At 46.0% G+C, this 16422-nt stretch overlaps 3 protein-coding genes across 4 annotated transcripts in view; 1 reads left to right on the forward strand and 2 right to left on the reverse strand.

The window, feature by feature from the left end:
• Positions 1-3785: 3785 nt before the first annotated feature.
• Positions 3786-8429, reverse strand: PHB2 (prohibitin 2). The gene is made up of 8 exons (XM_081309271.1): positions 8152-8429; positions 7897-7981; positions 7579-7658; positions 6590-6774; positions 5968-6097; positions 5754-5857; positions 5269-5346; positions 3786-5024 (listed from the first exon to the last, which is right to left on the reverse strand). Exons 1-8 carry the CDS (start codon positions 8276-8278, stop codon positions 4944-4946), a joined length of 870 nt encoding a protein of 289 aa, XP_081165397.1. The 5' UTR covers positions 8279-8429; the 3' UTR covers positions 3786-4943.
• An 80-nt stretch (positions 8430-8509) lies between these two features.
• On the forward strand, positions 8510-16228 carry EMG1 (EMG1 N1-specific pseudouridine methyltransferase). Of its 2 annotated transcripts, none has more exons than XM_081309269.1 (6): positions 8510-8815; positions 14040-14141; positions 14257-14398; positions 14936-14994; positions 15071-15220; positions 15961-16228. In XM_081309269.1, the coding sequence occupies exons 1-6, from the start codon at positions 8648-8650 to the stop codon at positions 16072-16074; spliced, it is 735 nt and encodes a 244-aa protein (XP_081165395.1). In that variant the 5' UTR covers positions 8510-8647; the 3' UTR covers positions 16075-16228. The 2 variants fall into 2 exon arrangements, with proteins under 2 accessions (XP_081165395.1, XP_081165396.1); XM_081309270.1 differs by having other exon boundaries at positions 8694-8829.
• LPCAT3 (lysophosphatidylcholine acyltransferase 3) overlaps positions 9553-16422 on the reverse strand; it is a 54077-nt gene continuing 47207 nt past the window's right edge. The window contains exon 13 of the mRNA XM_081309267.1: positions 9553-10354. The gene's annotated coding sequence lies outside the window, so the exon portion shown is untranslated. The remainder of the gene's footprint in view (positions 10355-16422) is intronic.

The following is a 16422-nucleotide window of genomic DNA, read 5'->3' on the forward strand; positions in this document are numbered from 1 at the left end:
AGAGATCAAATAAATTGCTTAAGGTCACAGGACTACTGGGCTCTGAAGCTCAGATTTTTAATGCAGCCTTTCTGGCCCCAGAACCCACCTCCTTATCCTGAAGATGCATCTGGAAGTCTTTCTAAGAGGGACATAACACAATCTGCTGCTGGCTTCCAGATTCAAGAACTAAGATTTTCAGGAAGGGCTAGGAAGCATGAACTTCATCTTGGTCAAGAAGGATAAAGAGGGGTACACAGGATCCTGTGAAGCTAAAAAGGGCCCAGTCACCCCCTACCACTAAGGTCACCACGGCCCTCACGCTCTTGGGCAGTTTGCATAGCAGGATGACGCACAGACCTGTTTATTATTTTGTCCTCTTTTCCTTCCAGAGTGGAATTCCTTTATTTAAAACCCAAGTCTCCTGGGGGATTGAACTAGTGAGTCACACTTGGGGAAGAACCGGCCCCACCATTGGAAAGGCTAAGGAAATGGGGTGGGTCTTGAGGCACACAGGTTGAGTGTCCATTATATCACAGGCACAGAACCAGTTCTCTGGGGATGATGGTGACATGATGGTTTCTGTCCTCTGGAACTCAGGAGGTTAGTCAGGGAGACAAATCTTGAAGTAGTTCACAAACCAAATAATTACTGGCAGGTGCGGAGGAGGCTGCACAACAAAGAGAGCAGACCCGGCTCAGCGACTGAGCCACACAATAGCTCCCTGGAGCTGTGGCCCTCCAGGGGGTGGGTGGGTGGGGCCATTACCTGTGGGCCTCAGGGCCCTGTGCCCAGCAACGCCTGAGCAGCACCGAAGAAAGGCAGGTCCCACCCCTCTAAACCGCCCCTGGGCTAACTGCCCTTCCTTCGGGACTTGGACTCCGGCTTCGCTGTGAGGTGGGTCTGTGAGAATGAGTGCAGCATGAATATTCCTCCTCCCAGGACTGCTGGAAAACAGCTCTAGGCTTTAATCAAAAAGGTCAGGCCAGCTGGGTCCTCTAGTGGGGCTGGAACCCCAACACCAGGGGTGAAGACTTGGAGGCACCTGCGGGGACCTGCGGGGACCTGCCTTCCTTTCACAGGCCGGACAGGGTCTCCTCTCTCCCCTCTCCCTCAGGGGTTGCCCAGCTCAGGCCAGCACTGCACTAGGGCACAGCCCAAACCCTGCTGAGCTGACCCCTCACTGACCTCAGGGATTCTAGTCCTCCAGGTCTGGCTGTGGGCAGGCAGGGTCAGAGGCCTCAGAGGAGGGGGGTAGGCCTGAAGGCGTAGCCATGGTGGAGAGAGGACTTAAGGAAAGTTTCTTCCTTTATTCCCTTGGAGACTGGGGAGAGAATAGGCAGGTAGGAGGAAACAGGCCACCGAGCCAGAGTGAAAGGCCTAGTGGGTGGCCAGGCCTCAGAGGAGGTGACTGTGGCTGATGCTGGGAGAGAAGGAGTTAAGACGGTGAGGGGGGCAGCCTATGGCAGGAGGACACACCTGTGCGCAGGGCGGCGGGCGGGGCCCAGGTGAGGCGCTGGTGCTGCTTGGCAGGCAGAGAAGGAAGAAGGAAGAGTGGAAGCCAGGGCTGGCTCTAGGGCGTTGAATCGGGGCTTTGACGCTCCTTCTTCTCCTCTCCTCGGCACCCACATTCTAGGGGGCAGGCGGGCCTGGTGACAGGTAAAAGCCACCAGGCAAGGGGTCCTGGGGCTGAGTTAAAACTAGAGTGGGGGCTGAGGGCCAGTGAATTGGGGTGTGTTGGGGGCAGGGACAGGCTGTAAGGGTGGCAGAGGAAGGGGCTCAGAAGCGGAGAACAGAAGGACAAGGGGCTGCTGAGGTCCTGCCGGGGCCCTGGCAATCTTAACCACTCAGGGTGGGGCTGGTGGTGGGCAGCAGGGCTCACCCGGAAGTATCCCCAGGGACACGAGTAGTGGGGGGATGGGAACCAGGGATCTGTAGCTTCTCAGCAGAGTGTGGGGCTGGGCCTGATGACTGGAGGTGGGCACGCTGGGTGGGGGCCCTCGTCTTACCCAGCAGTGTTTGGGTGGTTGGGAGTCTCTAATACTGCCGGGTAATGATGGAGGCCCCTGACCCTATGTTCGTTCCCATCCATCCATCCATCCGCTCAGGTCGGGGTGGGGGGGTGGGGGGGGCAGCTGGTTGTGACCCCACCCCCACCCACATAACCTGGAAGCCCCATGTCTTGAGCTGAGGGTGCTGCAGGAGGGGTGGCTCTTGGTTGGCTGATTGCCCACTGAGGGAACACAATGGCTCCAGCCCTTGTCCAATCCCAATGTGTTATCCAGCACTCACTGCTGACCTTGAGCTTGGGATTGGCTCTTGGTCTCTCAGGAGGCCTCAGCAGGCTTGCAGCCAGGGTCCCTGTAGCAACTGGTCAACTGTAGCCTGGAGTTCCATGTTGGCCGGCTCTGGGTCCATCTTCCAGTACAGTGTTGGATGGTCTTTGTGAAGCTCCTAACACTGTCTGGTAAAGATGGCCCCCGGGTTGGTTCTTTCAGCAATGACTTTCCTGGAGCTCTGAAGACCATGGAGGCCTCCTGATTGACAAGCTATGAACCTTTCCCCTTTTGATGAGGGTGTAAATGACTAGGAAAAGGGGAACAATGGAAAAGGAAACAAAATGGCTGCCCCTGGTGCAGCAGCAAAATTTGGAAACATACTTATTCCCCATTCCCCAGGTACCTCCATTGTCCTCCCGCTTTGGGAACTTGAAAGAAATGAAGTGTGAATGGTAACGGATGGATGACTAATCCAGGTCCCTTGACCTTTTTTTTTTTAATCTTTTTTAGAAAAATTTTTATTTAAAGTGTTAGGTGGTCACAATATCTTTGTTTTACACTTATAAGGTGCTGAGAATTGAACACAGTGCCTCCTGCATGCTAGGCAGGCACTCTATCACTGAGCCACACCACCTCCTCCCTTGACCTTTTATCCATAAATCTTACCTTAGGGAGAGTGGCTGCTACATCAACTTCACCTCCCTTTCCTTTCTCGACATTTAACCCTCAGGGCATGGAGAAATTGTCTACTTCTTTCAAAACCCTAAAGGCTGAAGACCTGCCCCTTTTGACCCTATTAAAGTTTACTTTCTCCTCTACTGTGCATCTTGTCATTCCTTTATCCCCAGTGTTGTCCCCCAAAAGGACAAAGGACAAGAGTATGGATATAGTGGGATTAGGTATAATAAGCAGACTTCATTTTATTGGTGCTTGAGATCCAGTGAAGGCTGTCTTGGGAAATGTGAGACAGCTTCTCAACGGATTAAAACCAGGCTGCTTTTCTGATGGGGCTCCAGAACTGCAGGAGTGGGAAGCCCACCTTTATAGGTCAGGATTTCTCTGCAAATTGCACCTCACACCTTGTAAAATTCAAAGTTGCAGGTAGCCCACAGCAGGCAACACAACCCACTGGGCTTTTGAATGTTGCTGAGGTCCCTTGTTGGTACTCATGATCTTCCCACAATTCCACAGAGGTCTGTTACCAAGGAAGCAGCTCCCCTTGGGGTCATCAGATTTTTAGTTTGGCTCAGCAAAACCACAGCTGCTCTAGCCTTAAAAAAGGAGATGTTGATAAATAAATGGGGGTGGTGTGGTAGACATGGAGGGCGGGTAGTGGGTGTAGCTGGGCCTCTGGATATGAGGCCTGCTGCTCCCAGCTTTTGATCCTCTTTTGGAGCAGATTGGTGGGTTTGGAGAGCCTAGGCCAGACTCCTTGCGCCCTCTGCTGGCAGATAAGAACGTGGAGCACAGGCATGATTGGATACATTTGCTTCCCTCCCACATGACGCAGACACCTAAAGCCTTAACTTTGGCTTAAGTAATAAAAATTTATTGAGAATTCCTGGTATGGTGGTTATCTCCTCCCACCTGAGGGAGGGAACACTGTAGGAAATCACACACTGTCCCAAACCCCCTGGCCAACACAGGGAGAAAGAAAGTCATTCCCCTAAGAAGGGCTGGTCTTCAGTCTTCCTTAATTCAAGAGGGCTCAAGAGGATGGGTGCAGAGGGGACCATCACATGATATTGGGGTTGGGGTATGCTGGACCCCCTAGCTGGTTCCTCAAAAACTGGAGGAGAAATACATCTGCTTCCTCCCTGGGGTAGAGTTCTTCTCATCAGGCTCATTTCTTACCCTTGATGAGGCTGTCACTGGAAAAATGGGACAGATGGATGACATTACTGGAGACATAAATGTAAGATGCAGAATATTCCAGGTCATTCCCACCTCTCCTGATTGAGGGTGGGGGGGGGAGGGTGGTGACTTAGGGGAGGTAGGTAGGTACTGGGAGAAGATGAACTGCAGGACCCCCCAAAAATAAGGACACAACAACAACTTACCTTCCTCTGTGGACAACAGACCATGAGGTAAACAAGACAACAGAGAAAAAGAGAAATGCATGTGATTTAATGACTTCAGACCCCAGTCAGCTCCAAACCCTTTGCTCCCAAAAGCAGACCACAAATTGGGTAGAGGTTAGGATCTCAGGCTCATGGATGACTGTTCTCTGCTCTTTCCTTTCCTTACACATTTCCATGTACCAGAGCAGCTGTTTGAGAATTCTTAACACTGAATATCATCTGTGCTTACAATCAAAGTGCCTTTTTCACAAATAATCTCATAAGATCAATTCTATGGATAAGAAAGGAACTACCAACCCCCCCACTTTTCTCATGGTACTGGATATTAAACCCAGGGGCTCTCTATTGAGCCATATCCCCAGCTCTTTGGATGTATTTTTAAAATTTTGAGATAGCATCTTGCTATCCTAGAACCTGCAATCCTGAGTCAGTCTCTTGAGTAGCTGAGTCGCAGGCATGTGCCACTGTACCTGGCCAGCCACCCCCTTTTCTAATTTTGAAAAAGTATCAAGAGTCACAAGTAGCTGTAATAGGCTCCAGAGCCCAAGGAACCCCAGACTCAAGCCCCATGTTCTCTGTGACATCACACTGTGCAGCCCTATTCTTACCGGGTAAAACTTTCATCCTGTAGGTTCAACACAAGGTTATCAGCTGTGAGATAGATACGATTTTGTGATGTGGCGATCTGCAGGGCAGCAAGAAAGACAAATGGGGCATCAGTAAAGACCTCGACTCCTGTCTTTGTGATTCAACAGCTACTAAATGGAACATGTGTGGCTGGGACAGAGATACAGCAATGAGCAATGACTATGATGTACTAATACTGTAACAGGAATGAATAGAAGATCAGGGAAGCGGTGGGCAATTAAGTGTCAAGAGAAATCAGTTTGAGTAGAAACCTGAATGAGATGCAGGACTCTCACACTTACCGTCTTGGAGATGTTCTGGGCAGCCCGTATCTTACGAAGCTTGATGTAGCCAGGATTCTTGCTCAGTGCTTCTCCAAGGTGAGCAAAGAAGGGTTAAGTGTCCACACAAGATGAGATCTCAATCCCTGGCCCCATCTTTACTACTCTCATGCTAGTCCTCCTCTGGGCTGTCAGATCCAAGGTTGTGCTCACATGGCTGGTGCCCATCCCATCTTTGGCCCCTACCTGTGGGCCTCCCTGTAGGCTACTGCCAGGAACTTGGGGCAGCAGCAGACATGAGGGCAAGGCCAGCAGTGCTCTTGATCTGGCCTTACAGCAGGGAGCCAGGACTCAGGTTTCCCCACCAAGATTTCAGATCCCATCTGTACCTACCCCCCCAGGAGCCAAGGGTCAGAGAGCACAAAGTCACATTCGCCTTATTCTCATCAGCCAGCCCTTGAGGAAGGATGGGGAAAGCAGGGTGCCTGGGGTCAGGCCAAGGATATCATCTTCGCAGCCTCTGCTTCACCCTCAGCCTGCACAATCTTCTGCCGTTGTTCCTGTTTTGCCTTTTCCACCAAGAACTGGGCCCGCTGGGCTTCCTGCTGGGCTGTGGTGAGAAAGTCAGGGGGTCACAGTGAGGTAAGGATCCCCAACCTTTGATAGATCTGTCTGATTTCTGTTTTCAGAAGCCCCTGCCCCATTCCTCTTGTGACTCACCCACTTGTTTGGCTTCTACAGCAGCTGTGTACTCCCGGCTAAAGCTCAGCTCCGTGATGGCTACATCATCCAGGATAAGGCTGAAATCCTTGGCCCTTTCTGTCAGCTCCCTGCGGATCAACAGGGATACCTGGAGGCAGTGGTGGGGATGGGAATGAAGGGGTGTTGAGAGGACTGAAGAACTGGAAGGAAGGCTGAATTGCTGTGCCCATTTAAATACCAGATCTCCTGGGATGCCAATTGGCCTACTCTCAGTTCCTGAGACACTCACTAGAACACTTGAATTGGAAAGACTTGGTTCAATCTATTCACTTCATAGATTAGATGGCCTCCCAGAGGTAATATGATTGTCCCAGGTCACAATGACTCCTAAACCTTCACTCTCCAATATAAGTGTCTCCTTAGCTTCTTGCCAGGCAAACCTGCAACACAACGCATTATTTCCTCCTATGCTTCCTTCATAACACTGATTGCTACTGAGTTCTATGTCCTACAGGGGCAACTAGTATAGCTTTTATGTGGATATGGAACTAGATTCTAATAAGATGTTTTTCATGGTCCCTAGTACTCTGGGTCTGGGAGGGAAATGCTGCCACCATGCAGATGGTAATGGGAGCCAGACCTGAGCCCGCTGGGTGATCAGCTGTGATGCATTGAACTTGGCCACCACACTCTTGAGCACCTCGTTGACAATGGATGGTAATACTCGCTCCTCGTAGTCTAGCCCGAGGCGCTGATACATGCTAGGGAGCTCTTGGGCATTGGGTCGAGACAGCACACGCAGGGAGATGTTCACCATCTGCAGGTCTGAGGGAGAGGTCAGCAATGGCTGGTCAACGTCAACCCTCCCCTCAAACATTTTCTTTTCCATGTGCTTCCATCTATGCCTAGTATACAGCCTAGCACTTTCCTGGGGCAGAATAATAAAGTTGTGAAGGAAGATGCTACATAGCACATGTGAAGTGCATACTTGTCCACTGGGGACCTACAACTCCTCCATTAGTAAAGCTTACTTCTACTTTTACCACTGAATCTTGAGCAACCTCTTAAGGTAGTCTTAAGGTAGTTTATCACGCAGCAATGTGATAAACTGTCTCTTTTTACTAGACTATTAAGAATTGATAAGGATTGTTTTAAGAATCTTATTCCCAGGGCTTAGTGAATGAATAAGTGATACACATTTAAAATGTGTCTTGCTCTGAATGAGGCAGGGGCCAGCAGAATCTCAAAGGCACAGCTTCTAACTAAGTAGTCTGTAAAGAGAGGAGTCATACTTCTTCAGGACAGGGCATATCAGTAAATGTAACTGGATATAATTAATAAGTCAAAAAAAATAACAAAATGCTTTAATAAAAGGCTTTGACTTAGGCACTATGACAAAAATGGGACAAAGTTCGTAAGTTTATGTAACAGATAAGGAACTATTAATAAAAAGAAAAACATGCAAACATCCTACGTGTTGGAATGTACTGCTTTAGCCCCAGGAGGCAGGCACTTTTGCAGATGTGGAAACCAAGGCCTAAAAGACCCCACCCACACTACCATCTTGCAGCCTCCCGGTTCACTTTAGTTATATCTTCTGCCATGTGACTTCCAGTTGCCCACACTTACCTTTGGAGCCTGTAGGGGAGGAGATTTTTCGGGGTCTGGCCCGAATGTCATATATAATGGGGTATTGGAACCAGGGAATCCTGAAGGGAAGAGGACAGGGATAGGAATTAGGAAACTGAAGTTTCATTGGTTTCCCCTCACTGTTGTGGCTTGCTCCTTCTCTCAACAGAATAGTTTATGTGTTGCTAGAGTATTGGCAGCCAACATTGTCCTGGGGTGATTAAGGGAAAGAGCAGTGCTGAATCCTGATGCAAGTCCTACTAGTCCTTGGTGGGTCGTGTCAAGGGTGAAGGGTTAGTGTGCTCTGCTCACCATTACCTGAAATGAAGGCCCTCGGCCAAGATGGTGTCCTGCTGTACGCCACCGATCCGATTAAAGAAGATGGCTCTGTGCCCGCCTTCCACTGTGGAGAGAGGGATAGGAATCGGACTAGGCCGCTGCTCAGAGTGCGTGCGCGGCTCAGAGTACGTATCCGGTTCAGGTGAGGCAGGGTGAGGGAACTAGGTGAATGTGGACAGCTGGAGAGACAGGGCAGGGGGCAAGGATTCCAGCGAGCGGGAGAAAGCTGCTCACCAGTGAACACGGATTCTCGGACGCCGTAGGCCACGGCGCCGGCCCCCAGCAGCAGCTTCAGCGCCGTGCCCATGCCCCGGGGCCCGGCGGGCAAGCGTCCCGCTAAGTCCTTCAAATTCTGGGCCATATCTGATTCTGAGGGCGGCAGCACCGGAGGTCAGGAGGGGGAGGCCGCCTGTCACTACCCCACTCCAGTTTGGAGATCACAACCAGCACACGAGGGCCCGGAGCAGAAGAGCTCGCGGGAGAAAGGGCACCGGAAGTGCGCTCTCTTCTAAACCCTCCCCTTTTGCTTACAGCGGACCCGAACTTCGCGCACAGGAATCACGCATCCGGAAGCTCCTCCCCTTTTTGGAACCCTGCTGATCCGGACTTCAGGCCCTCGCCGTTTCTGAGCGCCCATTTTCAAAATGGCGTCCGGCAGGAAGTTTGAGATTCTGACGAGCTGGAGGTGCTAGTTAAAGACGTTAGCAGGACTTCCGGGCTGGCTGTAAAGATGGCCGCGCCCAGTGATGAGTTCCAACCTCGTGAGCTGCGCTTTGGCGAGCAGGAGCAGGACTGGGATGCTGTGGCTCCTAAGAGGCCTCGACTCGGGGCAGGAAGCAAGAGTGGAGGTCGTAGGCTCATTGTGGTGTTGGAAGGGGCCAGTCTGGAAACCGTCAAGGTAGTTTGGAACAGGTAGACATATAAGCTGGGTCTCCGTGGGATTTAGGGAGGATGGAGAAAGAGTTGAAGGATGGTTCACCTAGTAGGCAGTCTCTGGTTTCACATTCTGTGTTGCAATACCAGTTTTCTTTTGCTTTTCTTGACTCCCACTTTCTTGACTCTCACGTCCCTGATTCCATTTGTTTACCAAGATTACCTAATATAAAATCAACTCAAGTGAGGCGAGATCGTCTATCGCAGCCTCCTACATCCCAAAGGAGAAAGGTAGTTACTGTAGCCTAGGTTGTCCAACCATTTATTGCTAAGGACTTAATCTTTAATTTCGTTAAAGGATTTCTGCTGTCATCTGTTTCTATCTACCTCGAATACTGCCTGGACCAATTAATTTAATACATTTTTATTTAGTTTTTACCATCATTTATTTATTTCTTTCAACGGAATAAAACTTAAAGCCTTGGGCAAGCTAAGCTTGTTCATCGAGTAGCCTCCAAAGAAGTTTGGATGTCATATTGCCTTTTTTTTTTTTTTTAAGGTTATAGGTTGATGCAATCTTTTATTTATTTTATGTGGTGCTGAGGATCGAACCCAGTGCCTCACGCATGCTAGGTGAGCGCTTTACCTCTGAGCCACAACCCCAGCCCCAGATCTTGGTTTTTAACACTTATTTTTTCTGTATGATTTTGGGAAAATAAGTTTGTTCTCATTTTATAAAATGGGGATATGCCTCAATTGTGTACCACAAAGGGGGACTGTAATGAAAGTTCTTTTAAAAAGTATGGGGATTGTGGCTCAGCGGTAGAGTGCTTGCCTAGCATGTGAGAGGCCGTAGGTTTGATCCTCAGCACCACATAAAAATAAATAAGTAAAATAAAGATATTGTGTCCAACTGCAATAAATATTTTTTGAAAAGTAGTAGTATGTTTTCATAATCTAAGGTGAGATTCTTTTCCATCTTTTTTTTTTTTTTAATTTGTGTTCGAATCCAGAAATGCTTTACCACTGAGCTACATCCCCAGTCTTTTTTATTTTGTATTTTGAGACAAGGCCTGGCAAAACTGCTGAGGACGACTTTGAACTTGTGATCCTCCTGTCTCAGCCTTCTATGTGATAGGGATTACAGGCCTGCACTGGCACGTTTTCATTTTCTCTGGTAATTGATATCTTTCTTCTCTTCCTTTCTTTCCTCCTCCTTTTTGCCTTCTTTCTGGATTGAACTCCAGGGGTGCTCTAGCACTGAGCTATGTCCCTGTCCCTTAAAACTATTTGAGACGGTCTTTTTTTTGGGGGGGTATTTATTTTTTGGGGGGGTTAGATCCAAGGGTTCTTTACCACTGGGGTACATCCCCAACTATTTTTCAAATTTTTAAAATTTGAGGGTCTTGCTAAATTGCTTAGAGCCTTGCTGTGGCTGACTTCAAATTTGTGATCCTCCGGCTGGGGATGTGGCTCAAGCAGTAGCGTGCTCGCCAGGCATGCGTGTGGCCCGGGTTTGATCCTCAGCACCACATACAAACAAAGATGTTGTGTCCGCCGAAAACTAAAAAAAAAAAAAACAAAATATTAAAATTCTCTCTCCATTTTTAAAAAAACAAAAACAAATTTGTGATCCTTTTTGCCTCAGCCTCCCAAATTGCTGGGATTACAGGTATGCACCACTGCATCTGGTGAGGCTGGGTCTTGCTACGTAGCCTAGGCTGGCTACTATTTGTGATTCTCCTGCCTCTGCCTCCCATGTACTCCATCATGCCTGACTTCTGTAATTCATATTTTTTTCCTCTCCAGATTGAACCCAGGGTGCTTTACCACCAACCTACATCCCTAGCAACCCCCCCACCCCCAACCACCCAATTTTGAGAAAGTTTCTTATTGCCCAGGCTGGTCTTCTACTTGGAATCCTTCTGTCTCAGCTTCCCTGAGTCACTGAGATTATAGGTGTTGTCACTGTGACCATGTCCCAGCCCTTTTTGACTGTGTCTTCCTAAATTGTCCAGGCTAACCTCAAATGTAATATATATTTCTACCCTAACAGGCTCTTCTTTCTCAGTAATTACTTACTAGCTTTCTGGCCTATTAACTATTCTTTTTTTTTTGGTACCAGGGATGAATCCAGGGGTGCTTAACCATTTGAGCTACATCCCCAGCCCTTTTTTATTTTTTACTTAGAGACAGTTGCTTAGGGCCTCACTAATTTCTGAGACTGGCGTTGAACTTGCAATCCTGTCTCAGCCTCCTGAGCTGCTGTGATTAGAGTCTTGCACTACCTTGCCCGGCCTATTAACTCTGAATGTTAATTTTGACATTTGTCATATCAGGCTATCCCATATAACTGTAATTCGCAAATGTGAAAAGCTTGTTTGTGTCAGCAGTATTTGAGAATGCAGACTCACACTAGACTGCCTGGATTCAAATCCTTTTGGCTACTAGTTGTGTGGCATTAGGCAAATCATTTTACTTAATTGCTTTATATAGTCCATGGGGATAATAATGATTAGAAGGACTAAAGGAATTAAAAACATAAAGTGTTTAGAATAATGTCTGGCATTGGAGTAAGTTGTTAATATTATTTATTCCAGATTACTTACTGAGAAGTTTATGGCCAAATTAAAATTCATAAAGCAAACTCTAGAAGCATTTGGGCTAAGTTGTCAACAGTGGTACTTCAAGGGTGATGTAGAATTCATAGCTGGTGGAAATCTTCATCAGACTGTATTGTCAAGTTTTGTCTTCAATGTATTGACACCTGTTGTTTCTGCCAGTCTTATTTGAGGCTGTTCTATTTCTTTATATATTCTAACCTCATTTACTTTAAGTTCTTTGAAAGCACTAAGTTCTCTTATTCCTTGAGGCCACTGAACATATTGTTCTTTAATTGCAAGCTCCCTTGGTCAGCTTGTTGCAAAAGTGATTTCTACTTTTATCTGTTTATTCACTTAATTATTGAGTTTCTGCTGATCATGCTATAATACCAACAATTTGGGAGACTGAGGCAGGAAGGTCACAAGTTTGAGGCTACACTCAGCAATTTAATGAGAACTTTTCTCAAAATTAAGAAAAAACAAACCATAAAAAAGGGGCTGGGGATTTAGTGATTTGAGTGTCCCTGGGTTCAATCCCCAGTACAAAAAAAACCTTGAATTTTTATGATGCTGCTCATTCTTCTGTTATTAGGTTAAACCAAGGGATTGCAGGTTGTTTTATTACATTCAGGGAAAGAGATGAATGAATGATAGGTAAAAATAAAGATGTTGAAATTCTTCTATCTCCAATATCTTTTTTTGGTACTGGGGTTTGAACCCGTGGGTGTTCTACCACTGAGCTACACATGCCAACACGTTTTTAAGTTTTATTTTTTAAAGATTTTTTTCAGTGTAGTTGGATACACTAATTTTATTTTTATTTATTTATTATTATGTGGTTCTGAGAATCAAACGCAGCATATGCTAGGCAAGTGGTCTACTGCTGAGCTATAACCTCAGCCCTTAAGTTTTTTTTTTTTTTTTTTTTTTAAAGAAAGGGTCTTGCTTAATTGTGCAGGTTGGTCTCAAACTTGTGATCTTCCTGTCCCAAACTCACAAGTCACTGGGATTATAGGTGTATGTCAGCATGCCTGGCTTTCAATACCTTTTACAGTCAAGACACCTGGTATTCATTCTCTTTATTCTAGTCAGTGATTTTTCAAGCTTATTAACCCACCAAAAAGTTACATTGTGAGCCAGTATACACAATGAACTGTATGACACCAAAAGTTTCATAAATCATTATGTGAAATATTTTGACCCCCCCCCCCTCCTTTTTGGTAGTACTAGGGATTTAACTCAGGGGTGCTCTAACATGGAACTATATCCCCAGGTTTTTATTTTGCAACAGCGTAGGTTGCCCAAGCTGGGCTTGTACTTGCTGTCCTCCTGCTTCAACTTCTATAGTAGTAGGGATTACAGGCGCCACCCACCCAGCTACTTTGATGTTTCTATTCTGTTTCACTGAAAGAACAAAGTCGCTGGTTAAATTCTAATGGATTGAAACTGGATTAGTCTGTTTAAGAGGTTCTTCTTCAAGGTATCCCATGGCTTCAGTTTTTGGTTCTTTGTTCTTTCTTCATGCTTACTCTTTGTGACATTTCTGTTTTTTATTGTGCATGCTGAGCAAGTGCTCTGCCACTGAGCTATACCCCTGGCCATTGTTATTTAGGCTGTTCAAGTGATTTCAGAATCTACATCCCTCTTCCCATAAACTTGCAATTATTTGAGATGCTACAGGTGTAGTCCAACTCTTTTTTTTAAAAATCATACTTCTAATTGGTCTTTTTTCACATATACATAAAATTACCAGAGTAATATTTGAGACATTTCCATTGTGCTCCTCTTACTCCAGAATTCCTTCTGGCTTTATGCTTGATACATAAGCAGTTTCATATAGAATCCCAATCTTTCAGTGCCTCTGTTCTCACTTTTCCCCAAATAATGTTTCTCCTCTTTCTTGATTTTTTTTTAATTTTTGTAGTTATAGATGGGCAGAATGCCTTTTTAAAAAAAATTTTATTTTGTATGTGGTGCTGAGGATTAAACCCAGTGCCTCATGCATGCTAGGCAAGTGCTCTGCCACTGAGCTACAGCCCCAGCCCCTTTCTCAATTCTCTTTTATGTCTTTACTCATGCCAGTCAAAAACTAGGAGTGAGTAACCCTTCTAAATTGTTTTACATCTTAGAAAAGTGTTCCTTGACTTCCTATCATTAGGATTTCCACATTAACTTCTATTCACATTTGTAGCATATGCACTTAATCCATGTGTGTTTTAAGCAAACTGAGGGTAGAGGTTATGTATTGTTTTCCCCAGAACATACATATTGCTTCTGTGATAAACATAAGCTTTCAGCCTTGTTCAATAACCTAATTCCTATCTGGTTCTAGAGTGGCCTTCCTAATAACTGCAGTTTTACAATTAGATTTAGTGTAGATTATAGGTTGTGCCCTTCCTCCCCTTCTCTTCTAAGATCTGTTATTTAGGGAGGTATGCATGTAAATGTGGCTGCACAGTGATCCCCTGAAGGACTTGCTGGGCCCCACCCCCAGAGTTTCTGACTTCATAGGCATTAAGTAGGCCTGAGAATTTGCCTATTGAACAAGTTTTCAGATGATGATGCTGGTTCAGGGACCACACCTTGAGAATGACTATGCTAAATAATAGAAGCTTCTGTTGCTGTATCATGTTCTCTGTTCTTCAGGTAGGAAAGACATATGAGCTACTCAACTGCGACAAGCACAAGTCCATGTTGTTGAAGAATGGACGGGATCCTGGGGAAGTGAGACCAGACATAACCCACCAGGTAACTAAAGGGATAAAGCTCACACACAGCCTTTTCAACCTTTATATTGAATGTAAGGCAGCTGAACGATGTGTCTCTTTAGCCTTCACTGTGCCTTGATTTCTGTCTTCCTCAGAGCTTATTGATGCTGATGGACAGTCCCCTAAATCGAGCTGGCTTGCTGCAGGTTTATATCCACACACAGAAGAATGTGCTGATTGAAGTGAACCCACAGACTCGAATTCCTAGAACCTTTGACCGCTTCTGTGGCCTAATGGGTGAGAAGCCTTTGGATTTAAGTTCAGAATGAACTTGGCAGTAGTGAAGAAGGGAGGAAGAGGAAAAGGGAGAATGAAATGTGGCATTATTCAGTGAGGGGAGAGGGATGTGACTAATGCCAGGACAGACTCGTGTTATTTTTCCACATTCATGGAAATTCTACTCTCCTATTTTTTGTTTTTTCTTTTCTTTTTATATTCTTTTTTGAGTTGTAGATGGACACGGTACCTTTATTTTTTTATTTTTATGTGGTGCTAAGGATCGAACCCAGTGCCTGACACATTTTGGCTCTGCCACTGAGCCAAAACCCCAGCCCTACTCTCCTGTTTTTTGTAGTAGGTTCCTGGCTGAGCGAAAAAGGGAGATCTGAACCTCTCACTACCTACTGGTTGTATGCCTGACAGTCGTTTTTTTGTAACATTTTAAGAGTACAGTCTGGGGATATAAAGGGAATGTAGAACTCGTCTTAGCTGTGGGTTTTTCTGATTGTGTCACTGGTAGGAGTAAACCTATCTCTGAACTTTTTCCTCTTCTAGTTCAGCTTTTACACAAGCTCAGTGTACGAGCAGCTGATGGTCCCCAGAAGCTTTTGAAGGTGAGGTCTTAAACCTACTGATTGGAGGTGGGGTTCTGGGACTCTTATTGGGGCTGATTTTTCTGTTTTTCTTTAGGTAATTAAGAATCCAGTGTCAGATCACTTCCCAGTTGGTTGTATGAAAATTGGCACTTCATTTTCTGTTCCAGTCATCAGTGATGTGCGACAACTGGTACCTAGGAGTGACCCTATTGTTTTTGTGGTGGGGGCCTTTGCCCATGGCAAGGTAAGGTCTGGGCTTTACCCTTAGATTCTTCATAGAGGGGCTGGGGATGTGGCTCAGCGGTAGCGCGCTCGCCTGGCGTGCGTGCGGCCCGGGTTCGATCCTCAGCACCACATACCAACAAAGATGTTGTGTCCGCCGAAAACTAAAAAATAAAATATTAAAATTCTCTCGGGCTGGGGATGTGGCTCAAGCGGTAGCGCGCTCGCCTGGCATGCGTGCGGCCCGGGTTCGATCCTCAGCACCACTTATCAACAAAAGATGTTGTGTCCGCCGAGAACTAAAAAATAAATATTAAAAATTCTCTCTCTCTCACTCTCTCTCCTCTCTTACTCTCTCTTTAAAAAAAAAAAAAATTCTCTCTCCCTCTCTCTTTAAAAAAATAATAAAAAAAAAAGATTCTTCATAGAGTTGAAGCTCAGTACAGAATTCCAAGAGCAAGCACTTAGCAAGTGTTCTGCCCACGCCAGTTCCCCAGCCTTGACAATCCTTGTCCTTATAAAATGAGAAATAGAGGGTAGCAATACATCTAGAAGACAAATGGTGGTTCCAATTCCTGCCTCAGTGTATCCTTTGAGGATTGCTGGCATATTTGTAACAGACAAAGCTAGCATCTTCTTCGTTCTTTTTAGAAGTCTGATATTAAACACACTGGTGAAATATTAGCTGAGCCATTTTTCCTGCCCTGAAGAAGGGCCGAACTTGCTATGGAGTGACTATTGACCAGATTCTTCTCTCCTAAGGTCAATGTGGAATATACAGAGAAGATGGTGTCCATGAGCAACTACCCTCTTTCTGCTGCCCTCACCTGTGCTAAACTTACCACAGCCTTTGAAGAAGTATGGGGGGTTATTTGACAGTAGCAGAACCTAGTTCTGAAACAAAGGACTGTTGGCGTTGTATCCCTCGACTCTGTTGACTGCTGCTGCACTGAAGACTGTGGAGTTTGGGGAAAACATTGCTGTATATTTGCTCTTCTTTAACCTATAAATACTGTTTTTTGCAAACCTGGTTATATCTACTTGGATGAACTATTTGTTCCTCTTAGACTTCAGAGGTACACAGAGTTTGCAGATTTGGTTGGTTGAAGGCTTTGAAGGCAGGCTTTAGTTCCTGTTTTCCCAGATTCCTGTACTGTTAAGGGAAAGAACCTGATGACTTCAGCCATGGCAAGTACAGAGAATTGTGTGTTTGAAAGAAAGCAG

Source organism: Spermophilus citellus, assembly GCF_964194105.1.
Source record: "Spermophilus citellus genome assembly, chromosome: 10".
Classification (NCBI taxonomy): domain Eukaryota; kingdom Metazoa; phylum Chordata; class Mammalia; order Rodentia; family Sciuridae; genus Spermophilus; species Spermophilus citellus.